Source organism: Camelina sativa, chromosome 16 (assembly GCF_000633955.1).
Source record: "Camelina sativa cultivar DH55 chromosome 16, Cs, whole genome shotgun sequence".
NCBI classification, from domain to species: domain Eukaryota; kingdom Viridiplantae; phylum Streptophyta; class Magnoliopsida; order Brassicales; family Brassicaceae; genus Camelina; species Camelina sativa.
In genome coordinates this window covers 4078234-4098523 of record NC_025700.1, presented here as the reverse complement: position 1 = coordinate 4098523, position 20290 = coordinate 4078234, and the positions used below count along the sequence as shown (strand labels likewise).

The 20290-nt window shown below is 37.7% G+C and overlaps 1 protein-coding gene across 1 annotated transcript; it reads left to right on the top strand.

The window, feature by feature from the left end:
• LOC109129652 (putative defensin-like protein 9) lies at positions 13064 to 13473 on the top strand. Its single transcript, XM_019238169.1, has 2 exons — positions 13064 to 13184; positions 13289 to 13473. The coding sequence occupies exons 1-2, from the start codon at positions 13124 to 13126 to the stop codon at positions 13471 to 13473; spliced, it is 246 nt and encodes an 81-aa protein (XP_019093714.1). The 5' UTR covers positions 13064 to 13123.

Below are 20290 nucleotides of genomic sequence, written 5' to 3'. Positions count from 1 at the left end.
CCGACACTAGGTCGGTGTCGACCAACACTCAACCAACATGGTGTCGACCGACACCAACTGGTGACGATCGACACCACCTTCGCAGAATCGATCTGCACGAAGTCGAACGACGAACCTCCGTTCCAAACCGCTTCCAAACCCTCTCAAACTCTTCCAAACTTCTCAGGAACCTATGGGAACATGAAAACAACCAACCCACACAAGCAAAACACCACAAACACAAAGAAACAGCCAAAACAACAGAGATCTCAGGCTTAGATCAGCCATGGTCAAGCACTCACCTCTTTTGCAGGAAGATTCTCACTCAACAACGACGAATCCAACACTTAGAAGCCTTTTTCTTTGTTCCTAACACAAGATCTTCACTCCACAGCAATAGATCTCTCAAGAATAACAAAGGATCTCACAAATCTCTCTCAAAAATGTTTTCTCCTTCTTCTCTCTGCTTCTCTGTCCAAAAACGGCTAAAAGGACGAAATAAGTCGAGTTCCCCTTTTAAACTCGAGTTTAGGGCTTCTCTAAACCAACCACGCAAACCGGACGATTAAAATCGAACCAATCGAACCGTCAGCAAACGGTGTCAACCGACACCACATGTGGTGTCGATCGACACCCTAACCAAAATTCCAGAAATTGGTTCGCGGGCGTTACAATTCTCCCCCACCAATAAGGATTCGTCCTCGAATCCCGCAACATCGTCCCTCCACCAAGAACCTCCGTGCAACCGTCACCACGGCCTGCACAATATCCGACCGGACTGAACAATGTCAGCCCAAAGTTTTATGTGCAGCTGTCGCAACAGCCCGCACATCCACGTGACTCAACGGTCCACACAGCCCTGACTCCACTAGTCATAACAACGCAAAAAAGACGAGATCAATCCCGACCTCCAAGGTCTACATCCAGCCACTATGCTCATACCCACATCCTAGACATTGTTTGCTCTCTCACTCATACGTTCTCAGGTCCCAACTTTCGAACTACACCGCCTGCACTCTCAGACCGTCGTCCTCGAGCCATACCGTCTCACTCTCGGATCGTCACCCTCGAGATCTCGGTACCATGGGAACTACTCATCCCCTCCGGGGAACTAATCATCCCCTAGGAGAATTAATCATCTCCTCTGCTGCTCTTAGGGTCGCAACCCGTTAAGCCTGCGGTGCACTAGGGAAACTAATCATCCCCTCAGGAGAACTAATCATCTTCTCCGGAGAACTAATTATCTCCCCCAGGAGAACTAATCATCTCCTCATGAGGAAACAAGTCCTAATGTCAATAAGCATCTCTTGACCGGAACCACCTTCCGTGGTTTGCGTAAAACATCACAATGTCCTACCAACCCCCATATTCCCTCACTGGAATATCGACACCATCATGGCCACTAATCAGGCCAACTCTAACACATCTTAACCATTCGGGTGTTTACACATGCCCTTTTCAAAAACAGACAAGTTCTAACTATTCATAGAACGTTTTATTTGATTGCAACTGCAATCTCCATAAATAGCTTTTTCCGTTTGGCAATTATCCACAGCAAATCATCAATACGAGCGTAATAAAACAAACAAGTACTATACGTTCGCATATTCTGATTCACCGCATCAAATGCTTTGCAAGCCCCAACTCCGGTGTTTCACATCCCCTTTCCAAAAATAGACAAGTCCTAACTATTCATAGAACTTCACATTTTTAGAAACTTTCTATTCATGGAAACTTTCCATTTATAGAAATTGAATAATCCTTCAACCTAGTATACCTCAGGATTCCATAGGAACTAATCATCTTATTAAATCCTCTTCAACAACACCAGTAAGCACATCGGCCACACAATTGGCTAAACAGCCCGCCAAAAAGGCCACACAAGCCCCTCCAAGGCTCGCAAGCGCTAAAAATGGCAACTTCTATCTCCCCTAAAACTTTCCATTTTTAGAACTTTCCTCTTTTGGAAACTTTCCACTTATAGAAACTTCTATATCAGGAATTTCTCTCCATTTACAAATCACATAAACATTTATCCATTACGCATCAAAATTTCATAAGAACTAATCATCTTATTAAATTCTCAAATGCAACAAACGTCTAAAATTCCAAAACGCAAAAGCTTAACAAAACCAATGAAAACAGAAGGAAACTAAACTCCGGGATTGGCGCCCGGCCCCTCCCTCGGCTGTACCCCTCTCACTGTCAACCGCTGCAACCTTGGACAATGTGGCATGATATGTCCCACCTCCTTGCAATAAAATCACACTCGAATGTTCTCTTGCGTCCCGCTTCTCTTGGGGCTGCTTGCCAACCTGTGATCCATGCCCTCGCACCTGTAGCATCTCTAACCGCCTTGGTTTGTCACCGACGTCTCCTCCCGCTTCCTCTTATGCCTTTGNTGATTCACCGCATCAAATGCTTTGCAAGCCCCAACTCCGGTGTTTCACATCCCCTTTCCAAAAATAGACAAGTCCTAACTATTCATAGAACTTCACATTTTTAGAAACTTTCTATTCATGGAAACTTTCCATTTATAGAAATTGAATAATCCTTCAACCTAGTATACCTCAGGATTCCATAGGAACTAATCATCTTATTAAATCCTCTTCAACAACACCAGTAAGCACATCGGCCACACAATTGGCTAAACAGCCCGCCAAAAAGGCCACACAAGCCCCTCCAAGGCTCGCAAGCGCTAAAAATGGCAACTTCTATCTCCCCTAAAACTTTCCATTTTTAGAACTTTCCTCTTTTGGAAACTTTCCACTTATAGAAACTTCTATATCAGGAATTTCTCTCCATTTACAAATCACATAAACATTTATCCATTACGCATCAAAATTTCATAAGAACTAATCATCTTATTAAATTCTCAAATGCAACAAACGTCTAAAATTCCAAAACGCAAAAGCTTAACAAAACCAATGAAAACAGAAAGAAACTAAACTCCGGGATTGGCGCCCGGCCCCTCCCTCGGCTGTACCCCTCTCACTGTCAACCGCTGCAACCTTGGACAATGTGGCATGATATGTCCCACCTCCTTGCAATAAAATCACACTCGAATGTTCTCTTGCGTCCCGCTTCTCTTGGGGCTGCTTGCCAACCTGTGATCCATGCCCTCGCACCTGTAGCATCTCTAACCGCCTTGGTTTGTCACCGACGTCTCCTCCCGCTTCCTCTTATGCCTTTGTTCTGACTTGTTACCCTTGCTCGGAACGCTCGGCTCCAATGTCTCCTCTGTCTGAACGGTAGGGCTACCCACCACAGTCTTCCCCATCAAGTCATCCTCTATCTCAGTTGCAGTCTCCACTAGCTCCGCCCTCGTAGCATAACTCCTCCCTATGCAATGGACCCTCAAATCCTCACGAAGCGCCCTCATGAACCTCCTAATCTGAGCCACCTCAGACTCCATCGCCCGACCACCATACATTAGAAGCCGACTAAACTCCAAGTCCAGCTCCCGCACCGACCGAGTCCCCTGAGATAACTGTAGAAACTGTACCTCCAATCGGTCCAATGCCTCTCTAGGAAAATAATTACGGTTGAACTCTTCGACGAAGTCAGCCCAAGACATCTCCCTCTGCACTCTCCTAGCAGCCACTGATCTCCACCACAACTGAGTATTGTCAATCAATTGGTGGACCCCTATGTCCACCCAAAAATCCTCATGACATCTGAGAGACTGAAAGTTACGTTCCACTCTCGTCCTCCATGCATCTGCAACAGTAGGATCAGTACCACCCGAAAACCGCTCAGTACCGATGTTGTTCATCTCCCTCAGCATACTGACATAATGAGAATGAACCCGCACATCCACAGCCACTGGCTGCCGCTCCTCCGCCACCACTAGTGGCACAACCTAAGCCCGAGCCGGTGCCACTGGTGGCAACCGCTCTAACAACTGTGCCAGCAAACCCGCAAGGTCGACACCCGGGACTCCACCCACTGGGACTCCCACACCTGGGGCCCTAACATCACCGGCTACTGGGGCATCAACACCGCCCCCTCCGGACACACTCATGGAATCCCCCCGGACACCCTACGACATGCTAACACCCTCTGCTATCACACTCTGGTCCGCAGTCTCACTAACAACTGGTACTCTATCCCTACCACGACCACGTCCGCGTCCACGACCACGTCCGTGCCCTCGACCACGACCAGCAACAGCACCCTCTCTAACCATCTCTCTGCACTGACAGAACAGAAGGCTAAGCACACAATTCAAAACCACACACAGAGCACACACACATCTGACCGTGGAATCTCATTGAAGGCTCGAAGAGGATGATGCTAGGACTCCATACAACAAGCAAATTGACTAAATACTCATAATCAATTTCATCACCCAACATCAAGTATCAAACAACATAGAGATCAATTCAACCAATTAAATCCTTAAACTGCTCCACAACATCCACATGACCATCCTAGAACCGTATACGTTATGATACCAAATTGAAACGACCGGACCCGTTTTTTTTTTAAATACTATATATATAATTAAGCATCCCATACTACTTAATTAAATCAACCCAAACCAAGAAACATCATTTAAACTAGCCATAACCATCTTACACAGCGGAAACGTACAAACAATACCAAACCAACATATCATTAATACAATAACATTCCTAACCATTCTATCCAACAACCTATCATAACTCTAACCAAGGTTTCAACACATAACCATAAATAACCAACAACACACAATTGAGACCCTAGATCATCCTCCTCCTCATCGCCTTGATTCCACGTTCANATTAAATCCCTGAACCGCTGCACAACATCCACATGACCATCCTAGAACCGTATACGTTCTGATACCAAAATGAAACGACCCAACCCGTTTTTTTTTTAAATACTATATATATAATTAAGCATCCCATACTACTTAATTAAATCAACCCAAACCACAAAACATCATTTAAACCAGCCATAACCATCTTACACAGCGGAAACGTACAAACAATACCAAACCAACATATCCTTAATACAATAACATTCCTAACCATTCTATCCAACAACCTATCATAACTCTAACCAAGGTTCCAACACATAACCATAAATAACCAACAACACACAAATGAGACCCTAGATCATCCTCCTCCTCATCGCCTTGATTCCATGTTCACACTTGCCTTTACCTGCACCGCAAACACAAATTGAGATGCATGAGTATTTAATAAACACTCAGTGAGGCCATCCTCCCATCTACTGGGCTATACACACAAGCAACTGAGATTCTATTATTAAAGCCAACAACCAAAACACAAACAACACAACAAACCAGGAAAACAAGACTCGTCAAGTCTCGTGTCGACCGACACTAAGTCAGTGTCGACCGACGCTAATGCGTCACTGGTGTCGACCGACACTAGGTCGGTGTTGACCAACACTCAACCAACATGGTGTCGATCGACACCACCTTTGCAGAATCAATCTGCACGAAGCCGAACGACGAACCTCCGTTCCAAACCGCTTCCAAACCCTCCCAAACTTCTGAGGGACCTACGGGAACATGAAAACAACCAACCCACACAAGCAAAACACCACAAACATAAAGAAACAGCCAAAACAACAGAGATATCAGGCTTAGATCAGCCATGGTCAAGCACTCACCTCTTTTGCAGGAAGATTCTCACTCAACAACGACGAATCCAACACTTAGAAGTCTTCTCCTTCGTTCCTAACATAAGATCTTCACTCCACATCAATAGATCTCTCAAGAACAACAAAGGATCTCACAAATCTCTCTCAAAAACGTTTTCTCCTTCTTCTCTCTGCTTCTCTGTCCAAAAACGGCTAAAAGGACGAAATAAGTCGAGTTCCCCTTTTAAACTCGAGTTTAGGGCTTCTCTTAAACCAACCACGCAAACCGGACGATTAAAATCGAATCAATCGAACCGTCAGCAAACGGTGTCGACCGACACCACATGTGGTGTCGATCGACACCCTAACCAAAATTCCAAAAATTGGTTCGCGGGCGTTACACTAAATCTCTAGAATCCACAAATTCTATGGGTATCTACATGACCACAAATATATGGATTTGATATTATCGTTGTATCCTAAACCATAAATCTCTATAACCCAAAAATTCTACTGGTATCCACATGACCACGAATATATGGATTTGATATTGTCGTTGTATCCTAAACCCAAAATCTCTAGAACCCCCAAATTTTATTGGTATCCACATAACCATGAATATATGGATTTGATGTTGTCGTTGTATCCTAAACCCTAAATCTACATAAGTCAGAAATTCTAAACTCTAAGCTCTAAAACATTACCATGTTTAAGGTTTACTTTAAAGCCCATCCACATTCTCCACCACTAAAATATGGTTAGATATATCCCTAGCTCGTAACCATAACAGCACATAGACACTAAATCCATATAAGCCCAAAAACCTAAACCCTATACCCTAAATCTTAAATCCTAAACCCTAAACAATACACCTTGAACCCTAAATCCTAAACCATGAATTAAAAATATAGACACATCATCCACATACCTAAATCCTAAATTTTTTAACCTTAACCCCTAAATCCTATACCTTCCTACACCTTGAACCTTAGACAATACAACCTGAAATCAAAACATAGACACTGAATCTATATACCCTCTAAAGTCTAAACCCTAAACTATGGTGATGTTTGAACATGCAACAAACTTGTCAATAAATTTCATCTGGTTTGCTTGTCCACATGGTCAGAGTTTGGTGGTCAGAGTTTGGTGGATAGACTTTGAGATTAATAATAATGACCATGTTTATTGTGTAGTATGCTTCTAGTGACACTTCTAAGTTCTAATACCCCTACTTCTAGCTGTAAAATATTACAAAAACATTTGGCTAAAAGACATCTAAGTGGCTAATTTATCTTGGAAAAATTTCTCTTCATGTAGAGAATGAGCAAGATATTATAAGATAAGTATCCATAACTACTAATCCACATGATTGATATTCAATGTTCTAAATAAATCAATGTTGTTGTTTTTTATTTTGTTTATTAACCACTTTGTGTATATGTTTTTGGACCAACACAAAACATGAAGCAACGAGCTCATGGTATCTATGGATTTAATTGTGTGGATGTTGTATGATGATTCTTTGGTCTGTCTACATTGGTATCCACAAAAAAATATCCACATGATCACATCTATAACCACCATTCAACTGTTATTCTTCAGCTTTAAAACTCGTTTGCCTCTAAATAAATGATTGATGTTTGTCCTTTGAGATATAATAGGTTTCTTTTCAAGTGGATCAAGTTCACAAAGAACTTTTGTTTAAGTATCTGCACGTTTTGGATGGGCTTGGATGAAAGTCATGAATCTTAATGTCTAGATATGCTTTGTAAATCCATGGAGAACTATCCATAGTTTTATTCTCCACTAAACTTTGTTTCTTTTTTTTTAAAGGGAATAGTTTTGGTTTTGAGTTCAAGGGTTTAGGATTTAGAATTAAAGGGTTTTGTACTTATTTGGTCTATGTTCTGTTATGGATAAAGATCTAACCAAATTTATGTATGTATATTTTATATGAATAAACACAAGTAATTATCTATTAACAATATTACAATTGATTATCCACTTATCATTGAACAAATGTTCAACGATAAATAGATTTTGTATAATCTAATAATTCATAAAAAATATAGCAATATGTATCTTAAAATGTAGAAAATATATAATTATAACATATTGTATATAAATAAATAGATAATTTGTTTTATGATAACCATTTAAAATGTTAACAACAAAAAAGAAGAGAAAAAAAAGAGAATAGAAGGAACAAAAGAGGAGAGAGGCAAAATTGTCCAAAATATGTGTCTATTTTTACAAAAAAAAACTTGTAAAAGTATAGTAAAAAAGAAAAGTAGGTGTAACTGAAAAACTTGAATGACAAAGTAAATGTGAGTGTAATTCTTTAATTTTTATACAGCATTGTTTGATTAATTTTTTCACTTCTTTTAGATTGTTTCCGTAAATGGATGTAAGATTGATTAGTCCTCTATCTCTGTGTACATATATAGTAAAACCTCTATAAATTAATACTCTATAAATTAATAAATACTATAAATTAATAAATTTTGCTGGTCCCAAGTTGGGCCAGTGTAAAAATTAACAATATTCGATAAGATAATAAGATAATATTTTTTTTGAAATCTCCTTATAAAATATGGTCCCAATAATATCATAAATTAATAATTATGTAAATTTATATATATATATATATATATATATATACTGATATAATAGTGTATGTTTCTCCTAAAGCTCAATTCTATAGAACAATTGTAATGTTGTATTTTCAACCTATAATGATATCTCTAAAATATTTTATAACATGTCATACAAATAATTAAATTTAAAGTTTTAATTTTTAGATATGCATCATTTACAATTTGATAATTTGACAGATTATTAAAATAGGAGAATTGATATTATTATTCATAGATTTGAATTTATGTGTCTCATGTGTATAAGTCAATTTGTCTATAATATTTGTAATTTATTGTAAATAGTGCTTTCTAAATATTACAAGTTCAATTCCTAAACCATAAAATTTATAACATCCGAAAGTTTAATCTTATTTTGCTATAGTTGTTCTAATTCATAATTTTTTAAAAAATAAACAATTAAAAATATATCTATAAATTAATAATTATTAATTTACACTATTAAATAACAATTATTAATTTATAGATAAATTAATATCACTATAAATTAATAAAATGTCTTAGTCCTAACATTATTAATTTATAGAGGTTTTACTGTATGTATGATTGGTGTAGATGTCGAATATTATTAGGCCGTACAATACTATGTACAATTCAAAAGATTTACTATAGTATTTGATTAGTAATTTTTAATTAAACCAAAAAAATGTTTTGTCTATTCGATGTTTTATTTGAATGTGGTGAAATATTTACATCACTAAACTAGTAGACGTGGAAGGAAGTTATAACAATTCAATTCAATATAGTTTTCAAACAGTGAATTTTAAGATGATAATCATAGAGAAAATTATACAAAGGCATATTAGAAGAAAAGAAATAGAAGATTTCATCTTGTAAAAGAAAAAGTTATACAAAGGGATATTAGAAGAAAAGAAATAGAAGCTCTAAACATTTGGAACATGAAAGATGGAGTCAGGGTCATTTAGGACACCGGTATTATGTTTTTTTTCATTCGACTTTCCAACGCTCAAATATAAAATGTTCCATGAGCTTTTTATCTTGTGGTCGATTTCAGAGATTCTTCTCTTTTTTGGGTGGATAAAAACTGGAATATAAATATACACATATACATAAGTAAAAGTAAAAGTTTTATGTCCATGAAAGTTCGTTATAAATTTTTGGTTGAGAAATTTAATAATATAAATAAAATATTATTTATATATATATTTTAGTGAAATATCCTAAATTATCACTAATCTAAGTTTTTTTTCCAAACTTAAACTTAGTTCACATTTTTAAATGTTCCAAAAATAGTATTTGTATATATTGAGATATATAAATATACATAATTGAGAAAATTATCAAAATAATTGACTTTTTGCAATTTCTCTACAGTCGTCGTCATTGTGCTCCATCGTCTCCGCCGAAGTCTATGACCAGAGGCTGATCTACAGCTAAAGGCGGGTGGGGCACGTGCCCCACACTCTTTTTTAATAATCTTTGAACTAGTTTTTGCAATATAGTATCTGTTAGCTCATTTGGATAAGGGTGTCTTATGTTGTGTTTGAGGAGCAGGAATCAAACCCCCTCATCTGCACTTTTAATATTCCATTTTATTCTTTCTCTGCAACGTTGTCTTGTTTCCTTCCTAACATTTTCTATTGCTGAAGAAAAATTTCTTCTTTAGTGCCCCCACATAGTTTTTGACTTTGGATCCGCCACTGTCTATGACGGCTCCAATCTCTGACAACTCTATCGCTCCGATGAATTCTAATTTGTCGAGATCGAGATCGACAACAATGGCCATCAATGACCCGACGATGCTCCTTACTAAGACACTAAGGGTGGTGGTTCAATTGGCAATCGCACACAGGAACTTTGTCTGCGTCTCCAAACAAACTCTCGAACATATCCAGTCTGATTACTACTTGTCTCAATTTTGAATCAATCAGTTGGTCTCCCATCTGCTTACAAGGAGCGATTCATTGAGCCGAGTGAGATGAAGATCAAGTACTCGATCATCATCGGCGGTGAAAACTTCGGGTTCACCGGATCACGCTCCTGTTTGTCTTGGTGCGGCGGGAGCTAAAGTGGTGGTGGTTTAGCCTTACGCTATATTCTTTTTCAGAAACTCTATGGCAACAAATGTGATTTATCCGATGGATTTGGAGGTTAGAGATTATAATGAGTGTATAACAGAGGATGTTCCTCTTATAGTCAAAAAGAATACTACGTTCCTCTTAAACAACATGTTACTCATATTCTCTATTTTTAATCGTCAACTATCTTCTGTGCAATATGTTCGTTATGGATACTTTTTTTTTTTTTTATGAAAGCCATCATGACTTTTAAAGGATCATTCCTAAATATCATTCTTCCTGAATAATTTTCTTTGCATCAAACCGGGTGTTTAAACTATATTAATGTTTATTGTTATACTATTCATGAATAAACAGATTGGTTTATTTGGTACATTCTCTTAGACAGTTTGTAAAAGCTTCAGGTTCAAATCATGGTAGATGCCAAAGATCTTATCTTTTTATTTTTTATGCAAGCTATCATGAATTTTAAAGTATTCTTTCTAAAAGATTGATGTTCCTAAGAGATTGATGTTTTCAAATTTTTAATATATACTTTCTTTTTTTACTTATTTATTTGAGTAAAAAGTGGAAAAGTATGAGAGATAAGAGATGAGAGAGAAGAAAACGTACAACTTTACCCAATTGAAAGAAAAAATAAATAATAAATTGATTATATTTTTTTGCCTTAATATGTGTGAAATATACTAAACATCAAACTACTTGAGATAGAGGGAGTACCATTTGCTTCAATAACCATGAAATTTCACAAAATACACCATCCATAACATAACATTTGTAACATAAATGATGTGAAGTATTAAAAACCTACAGACCATCAAAAAGTTTGTGGGTGTAGATCTAATGAAACACCACCATGGGCCGTTGCAACACTACCATAATCTCCAGAGGCTAGTTTCTTTTTGATGGGCAGAATAAGAGTAATTCCAACTAGAGTCATTCAAAGTTCATCAAGCAAACGTTCTGTTAAGGGATTGTTATATATCAAAGTGTTCATTGCATGTGCAACAAACAACGGTTTGCTATAATCCCACGCTCTTACTATACATGTCAACAGATTATCACATAACCCACCAACAATCTGTAAAAAGAAAAAGCACATCAGTTTTTTTAGATCATGAAGAAACAGAAAAATAAGTAGCCAAAAAGCTAAAATCTAGATCTTCTTTAGCTATGCAAGCTACAGTTCCTATGATTATATTCCTTTATGACAAGAATATAACCCAAAAATTAAAATTAAAAAAAAAACAGTGCAGCGGCGATATATAAATGATCAAAAAAGAACTATGTTTAGATCATTAGAAGCAAACAATCTTTATAATTTGTAAAAGCTATATCTTCAACTCTATATCTTTAACTATGTTGCTTATGATTCTACAGCTTGAATAAGAGCCAAAAGAGCTAATCTGGAGTCCAAACTATCCAATACTGAACGAGGAAGGTATTAATGAGAATAGTATTTTTTTTTACCTTGCTTAATGTGTTAGTAGACAAAAAGCAATGATCACCAATCTTGTTCCAGCATTCATATTCATCAGTATAAAGATTCACGTTCTGAGGAAGAAAAGGTTTATCAACAAAATTGAGAGATGATTTAGAAGCGACAACTTTGACTTCATCCCAATCTCTTTTATGAACTTAATTGCAGCCAATAAGATCTGAGTCTTCCTTGTTACTAACATCCCCTTGCATATTTATCTATCTCTGCCTCCATCACTAAAATATCCATAAAAGAGAATCAAGTTTATTATACACATTCAGTATGATATGTATACTCAGAGAGAGGAGCACAAAATTCGAACATGGACTTTACAACGTAATGCCAGGATTTTTACTTGAAATCGATCAAACAATCATATTTTGTGAAATCAGAGATGGAAGGAGACCAACATCCCTCCTTAACTTATTTGATATGAAACTAAACAATTTTATGTATTTTAGTAGACCAACCCGTAAAAAATCTATATAATCATATATATGTAAACAGCTCTAACCCGCTCGATAACATAATCGGCAAGTAGTTTTTTTTAGTAAATTAAAAGTATCTAACATATTTAAATTATGGATAGTAATTTCTTTTAGTATTATTTAAAGTTTTTTTGGGTATTAATTTAAAGTATGATTATATTACAAATAATAATTTCAAGTTTTGATATTTATTCAAATGGCAAGGTTTTTTTTTTGTCACCCAAACATTAAATTAAAAGATAACTCCAAGGTTGGTTGCCCAAATTAGAGGGTAAAAGTTTATAAAAAAAAATTCAGAAACTAAAGGTCTCGAAGAATGACTAAGACAGTCCAAACGGCAAGGATTTAATTATGTAAATCTTACAAAAAGATGTTATTTTGCCAAATGTACTTCTGAATTAAGAATATGGGGATATGATAAATATTGATAAACATATTTTAGTACTTATCTCTATTAAAATTTTAATTTTAAAATATAATAAAAATCTACAAAATTTTATTTAAAATTTAAGAATATAAAATCTTTTGAGAAGATTTTTTCAGAAATTACCAGATATTTGAAGTGGAATAATTTTCTTGTAAGTAAATTATAAAAACATATCTATTTTACATTTTTACTAGATCAAGATAGGTAAAAGGGATAGATATAAAGAGCTCTATCTTCATTAATATACTTCATTAGTAGATTTTATTCCATATATCTTCATTTTCACAGTGATAAATAATATACTTTGATATTTTTACCAACTAAGCTTTATGCTTCTGTTTACTATAAAATGCGAAGCTTTTCACATAATTTCTTACAAATTTGATTTAAACATCAAGAGCTCTCTACTTGTTTTCTCTTAATTTTCTCGCTTAATCAATTATCAAAGAAAAAGAAAAATGAAGAGCTCTATGCAGTTTATCTCTACACTCTTCTTCCTATTCCTACTTGTCGGACCAGGTATACAAATATATCTTCCCACTAGCTCTAAACAAATCTACTGAAATATATGAATTCTTTTGGTTATACTATTGAATTCTTATTCTTGATATGGTCTTATATAGGTGTGATGAAGATGGTTGAAGGACAACCCCAAATGTGCGAAGCCGAAAGCATCAACTTCACCGGATATTGCGTGAAATGGAGGACTTGCAAGCGAGTGTGTATGAGCGAAGGTTTCCCTGATGGTAAATGCAAAGGAGATTTATTTTCCAGGAAATGTATGTGCAGGAAGCCTTGTGCTATGTAATTCTACCTAAACAAAATATTATACTATTAGAAATATTTTAATTTATTTGTTCAAAAAAAAAGAGACTAATTTAATTTTAATCCATCACTAAGTCTAAGAGTCTAAAATATCTACACTTGTACTCAAAACTAGCTCTATTTTACAATATATGGCTACTAAGCTTTGTTCGATAAAATTGACTCTTTTATATTTTTTAAGTATTAAATATTTTAATAGAATCAGAATTGACAAGTGTTGATATTTTATTGATAAAATTGACACGTGTCAATAAGTAAATTTGATACCAAACTTTATATAACAAGATAAGTTGATAAATAAACTAAATATTATTGATAAATTATATAATATTGATAAAATGTTAAAAATTATATACTTGTGGATACAGTTTTTAATATAATAGACTACTTGTGGTTGTGGATATGATTAATATTAATAAACATATTTTAATATTTTATCTATATTATTATTTTAGAATATACTAAAAATCTAAAAAATTTCATTTAAAAATTAAGAATATAAAATCTTTTGAGTAAATTAGTAAGAAAATACTATAAGTGATGTGGAATAATTTTATTGTAAATAAATAAATAACATATCTTTTTTGCAATTTTTACTAGATCAAGAGATAAATATATACAAAACAATCTAGCATATATATATATATATATATGAAACAACCGATCCATTTTTTCTATATATCATAATTAACCATCCATAATACTTAATTAAATCCACCAAAGCACAAATCATCATTAAACCAACAACAACCAATATGCACATCGGAAACATACCAACAATACAACATTCTTAACCTTCCTAACCAACAACCTAACATGCTACTAAACCAGGTTCCAACACTAATAAACATAACAAAAACTACACATAACCGAGACCTTAGATCATCCTCTCCTCATCGCCATGATTCCATGCCACATACCTGCACACCATAAACAACAATTGAGATACGTAAGTATTATCACAAATACTTAGTGAGGCAATCCTCCCATCTACTGGGTTATACACACAAGCATTTGAGAAACCAACGTTTAAGAAACAACAAACAAACACAAACAAACTAGAAAAACAAGTATCAGCCGCTTGCTGAAAAGGTTGGTGCCAACCGACACCCCTCTGGTGTCGACCGACACTGGCCCTTGGTGTCGATCGACACTGACTCCGTAGACACGTTTTGGTCAAAGCCTAAAATTGAAGAACTGTTTTCCATCTCTTCCAAATCGTCTGAATCTCCCCCAAAACTCCTGGAAAATCATGGGAACCACAACCCAAACAAAAGCATACAAGAAAACACCACAAACAGCCATAAATCAAGAAAAACAAAAAATTCTCAGGCTTAGATCAGACATGGTCATTCATTCACCTCTTTGTAGGAAGTTTCTGACCCACAACAACAAATCCAATACTTTGGAAGGCTTCTCCTTCGTTCCTATCACCAGATCTCTACTCCACAGGAACAGATCTCACCAAACAGGCCTAGAATCTCCAAGATCTCCCAAGAACACACTCATTTCTCTCTTTTCTCTCTATTTTCTCTCTGGAACAGCTAAAACTGACTTTCCCGAAACCCTCAGGTCGACTTCTCCCATCAATACCCCGGTTTGGGATTCCACTTAAACCAAACAGCTTGAATTCGACGATTTAAATCAATCAGATCGAATTAGAAATTGCTGGTGTTGATCGACACTACCCTTGGTGTATATTCACAGATTTTTTTTTCAAATATCATATTTTATCCCACATATCTTCATTAATTTTCATTTTCACATTGGCATATAATATACACTGATATTTTTACCGACTTACTATAAAATGCGAACCTCTTCACATAATTTCTTATTAAGCTTTCTTTTAATTCTCTCGCCTTATTTACTTATTAAAAAAAAATGAATAGCGCTCACCTAATTTATCTGAACACACTTCTTTCTAGTCGTACTTGTTGTCGGACCATGTATACAAATCTATCTCCCCACTAGTTAATAAACAAATCTACTGAAATATATAAATTCTTTTGGTTTTAAAATTGAATTCTTATTGTTGATATGTTCTTATATAGGTGTGATGAAGATGGTTGAAGGACAACCCCAAATGTGTGAAACCAAAAGCATCAAATTTATGTTCCTTTTTTATAAACAAAAATCGTTCAATATATTGGTTCTCATTATTCGAATTACCTATTTCAGTTTACATACTATTTTTCTTCTTAATACCTTAAATAAACTGGACTTTTTCTCAAAATCTAATTATTGTTTCTAAGTATATGTACTTAATTAGTAAATTAAATTACTTCAAAAATACTGGTAAAACATATATTCAGTCAAATAATAAAATCATTTCAGGTATAAAATTTTAAATGTATATTATTAGAATTTTCCATAAAAACTAGTTGGCACTATTTTACGGTGTTTTGTCAACGAGAACGTTGCGAAGAGTGAACTGTTTGTACTATATTTACATGTTGATTCCAATTCTTTATTGCAATGTTTACTGTTTTTATTATTTCTATGTGCAAGATAGAATTTTCACGGATGTCTTTTGTAATTAGTATTTTTCAACAAGTACAATATAGAAACTTTGTGTCAATAAATTAGAAAGTTTAATGAGTTGTATATGGTTTGATGGTCACCAAGTCTATGATGAAATCCTGAAGATCAATCAGGAGACTTCATCCGATCTTTTTGGTTAAGAGCAAAGCTGGAGCCATTTTGAAAGTAAGGTGATTGGTTTCCTCTTCCCCTTTCCCTTTTTCTTCCCCTTTCCCATTTAGAAAGTAAGGTGATTGGTTTCCTCTTCCCCTTCCCCCCCCTCCTTCTTGTTTGTGTTTAGCCTGCAACCACTCCAGAATCATTTCACAGAGCCTCTAAAATTAGTTTAAGTATGGAGTTATCTCTGTTATTTTGTCCGATATAACGGAAGTAGCGAATCAAATATTGATCCAAGTGATGAGCTTGGGAGAGTTCTTGATAATGTTAAAGGAGATATCGAACTTCGTCAATATCAGTTTCCTTCAAGACCAGATCTTCATATCTTCCAAGATCTTTATCTGTGGCGTTGGAAAGGTAAAATATAGAAGAACTGAAACCGATTGTCAACAAAATAAAAGAAAAACTATAACCATATGAGGTTTTATTCAAAATCCAGCTTAGCTCGGTTCAATTAAATTCAAAATTCTCTCATTTTGTTTTTGGTTCTCTGTTTCAGACAATAGCTTTGATTGGAGAGAGCGTAAACAGGGAATCAACAGCGACTACGTTGTTGCAGAGGTTTTACGAGCTTGATTCTGGTCAGATCACTTTTGATGGAGCTAAGATCAAGACATTTCAAGTTGTAACATCCGCGAACCAGTTTTTGTATTTTTAGAGTGAGTGTCGACTGACACCAGGGGTGTGTTGATCGACACCACTAATTCTAGGTTCGTCAGGTTTGATTTTAATTTGCGATTTTGGTTGGTTTGGTTTGGTTAGGTTATATAAACCGTGTATTTAAAGGAAAGGACGACCCAAGTCGAGGGTTTTTGTTCGTTTTGTCACCTTTGAGTGAGAAAAAGAGAGGAAAAGGAGAGAAAGGGTTGGAGAGTGTTTCTGTGAGATTTAGGGTCTATTCTTGGTGTTTTTGGAGAGATATGTGGCTGTAGAAGGGAGAGCTGTTGTTGGTAATGAAGGAGAAGCTTCCTAAGGTGTTGTTTCCACCGTTTCTCAATCAAATCTTCCTGCAAAAGAGGTGAGTGCTTGGGCATGACTGATCTAAGCCTGAGATCTCTTTTGTTTGGCTGTTCTTTGTCTATTTGTGGTGTTTTCTTCCTTGGGTTTGTTGTTTTCGTGTTTCCCATAGGTTCCTCAGGCATTTGGGTTAGTTAGGGACAATTTCGAGATGATTTGAAACGGAGGATCGACGTTCGGATTCGTGCAGTTCGCGTCAGCAGAAGCAGTGTCGATTGACACCAGGGTGGTGTCGGTCGACACCATGTTGTGCTAGCGTCGATCGACACCAACCTGGTGTCGGTCAACACCCATCTTATCAAATGATGAGTTTTGCCTTGTTTGATGTGTTGATTGTGTTTATTTGTTTAGCTTAACAATGGAATGTCAGTTGTTTGTGTGTATAGCCCAGTAGATGGGAGGATAGCCTCACTGAGCGTTGATAATAATACTCATGCCTCTCAATATGTGTTTGTGGTGCAGGTAAAGGCAATGTGTGATCGTGGAATCAAGGCGATGAGGAGGAAGATGTTCTAGAGACTTGATTTATTGTAGTCTAGCTAATGTTAGGTTGCTAGTATTGAGTTGATAGAACATTGTAGGATGTTGGAACTTGGTTATTTCATTGTTGGTTCTGGATTATTGCATTGTTGGTTATTAGATTGTTATTGTTGGAATTCTTATTGGTTTAATGGAATTGTTTTGTTATCCACTGTTGTTGTTTGTTGCTAGGTTGTTAGTAGGTATATGACCACTAGTAAATTATTATTATTATTAAAAAAAAAAAGGAAAGCTTGTTTCATTTTGGTATCAGAGCCCTTACGATTCTAGGTCTAGGGTTCACTGTGCTTTTGCTGTTGATGTTTAGGATTTCATGCTAGAGTTGATTATGTGAGTTAGTCAATTGTGTGTGGCATGTGGTCCTAGAACATCCTCTTCGAGTCTGCTTTGTGATTCCACGGTGAGTTGTGTTCTTGTGTTATTAGAATTATTTGTTTCTTAACCTTCTGTTCTTGGTGATACAGATGGGTAGAGGTGACGATGCTGCTGGTCGCGGGCATGGTCAAGGTCGTGGTGGTGGTCGTGGTCGGGGACGAGGTCAGGTTCCCGAGTCCTGTGAGAGTGTGATCGAGAGCATGGCCAGTGAGGAGGTAGCGGAGTCAGAGGTTCATCCTAGTGTGTCTAGAGACCAGGCTGGTTTGGTTGACGATAGGGCGGATGGGCACGGTGTCGGTCATGGTGTTTCCTCGAGTGTGATGGTTGCAGCAGAGGGTGCTCCAGGCAGGGAGGATGTCTTGATGGGCTTGCTAACTTAGGTTTTGGCGCGGCTTCCAACAGCAGTGCTGCCAGTGGCTGGTGGGCAGGTTCCAGTAGTGCCGCCAATGGTTGGTGGGCAGGTTCCAGTGGTGCCGCCAATGGTAGGTGAGCAGGTTCCAGCGGTGCAGCTTGTGGCGGGTTTGTAGACAGGTGTGAAGTCGGGGGCCGAGGTAGTGGACGCTCACTATGTGCATATGATGGTACAACTGCAGCGAGTGGGAGCAGGGTCTTTGTCGGGACGTACGGATCCGAGTGTAGCGGATTAGTGGAGGGAGAGGATGGAGGATCTTTTTTGGTCGCTTCGGTGTCCCAACCAGTTTAGGTTGGATTTTGCAGTGCACTACTTGTCAGGTGATGCAACTTTGTGGTGGAGGTCGGTGATAGCACGGAGGGTGCAGCGGAATATGACTTGATCGCATGGAGGCACGGTTCTTGGGGTTGACTCAGGGGGACCGTACAGTGCGTGAGCTAGATGCAGAATTCAGCCGGCTTATGGGTTATGCAGGCCGGGCTTGGGAGCCGGAGTCGGCTCAAGTGCGGAGGTTCTTGTTGGCTCGGCGGGAGTTTCTTAGGACTCAGTGTAGAGTGAGGAGCTATGCTACGAGAGCAGAGTTGGTTGAGGTTGCAATTGGGATAGATGACGACTTGAGGTCACAGGTGTTTGTGATCAGTCCTTCGGTGCAGCCACAGCGGTCTCAGCCGCATTCTGTTCCTAGCAAGGGCGGCAAGCCTGCGCAGGGGCAAAAGCGGAAGTTTGATGATATGCAGAGATCGAGGTACGGTGGTGCGAGATGCTTTGGGTGTGGTAGCAGGGACCACAAGGTGACCAACTGTCCGCAGAGAGGTGAGCAGCGGGCAGTGACGGAGCAACGGGCGGTGACGGAGCCGTGGACAGATACCCAAGTGTTTTACTACTGCAGGGAGACAAGACAAATCAAGCCTCATTGTCCCTAGTTGCAGCAGATGGCAGTGGTAGCGGTGCATGCTGGTGGTCAGCCAGGAGTGCAGCAGGGTGTGCAGCTGGTGGGTTGGATCGAGCTGACGTCGCGGGTGTACTCGATTGTGGAGACCGGTGGGACCATTGCATGAGCGATCACATGTATAACTTCTAAGATTCGAACTTGGTCAATTCAATAGTTCAGATTATGTTTGTTTTTGCTTGTGTAGGGACCTTGTCGGTGGGCGGGTTGCAGGAGGGAAGTTCTTGAGAGTCTTTGGTCGAGCGAGTGATGTGGAGATTCTGATTGCGGGGGAGTCGAGACCGGCAGATTTGATTATCAGTCCAGTGGAGTTGTATGATGTGATTCTGAGTATGGATTGGTTGCATCGTCATAGGGTGCATTTGGACTGTTATAGGGGCAGAGTTGTCTTTGAGCGTCCAGAAGGGAAGTTGGTGTTCGAGGGAGTGAGACCAACTTCAGGGAGTCTCGTGATCTCGGCTGTGCAGGATGGGAAGCCTATTTGTTTACAATTTCGATTCTGGAGTCAGTGGGGCAGTCTTCTGTTGGAGGTATTCGGGTTGTGGAGGAATTTGAGGATATGTTCCAGTCGTTGCAGGGGTTACCACCATCTCGGTTTAATCTCTTGTAACGCCCCGACCGCCACTTCTTAGTGGACGCCATGTCCAATCCCAGTCCATGAGCACACTTTCCTTAATGGGCCTCATGTCCTCTCACTATGCCCGTGACCCCATCTCAATCCGACACCGGTTTGCTACGTCCGGAAGATTCTAAAGACTTGTTACCGTCCCTAAAAATCACCATATGATCTTTCCCTGTGTTTTGTCC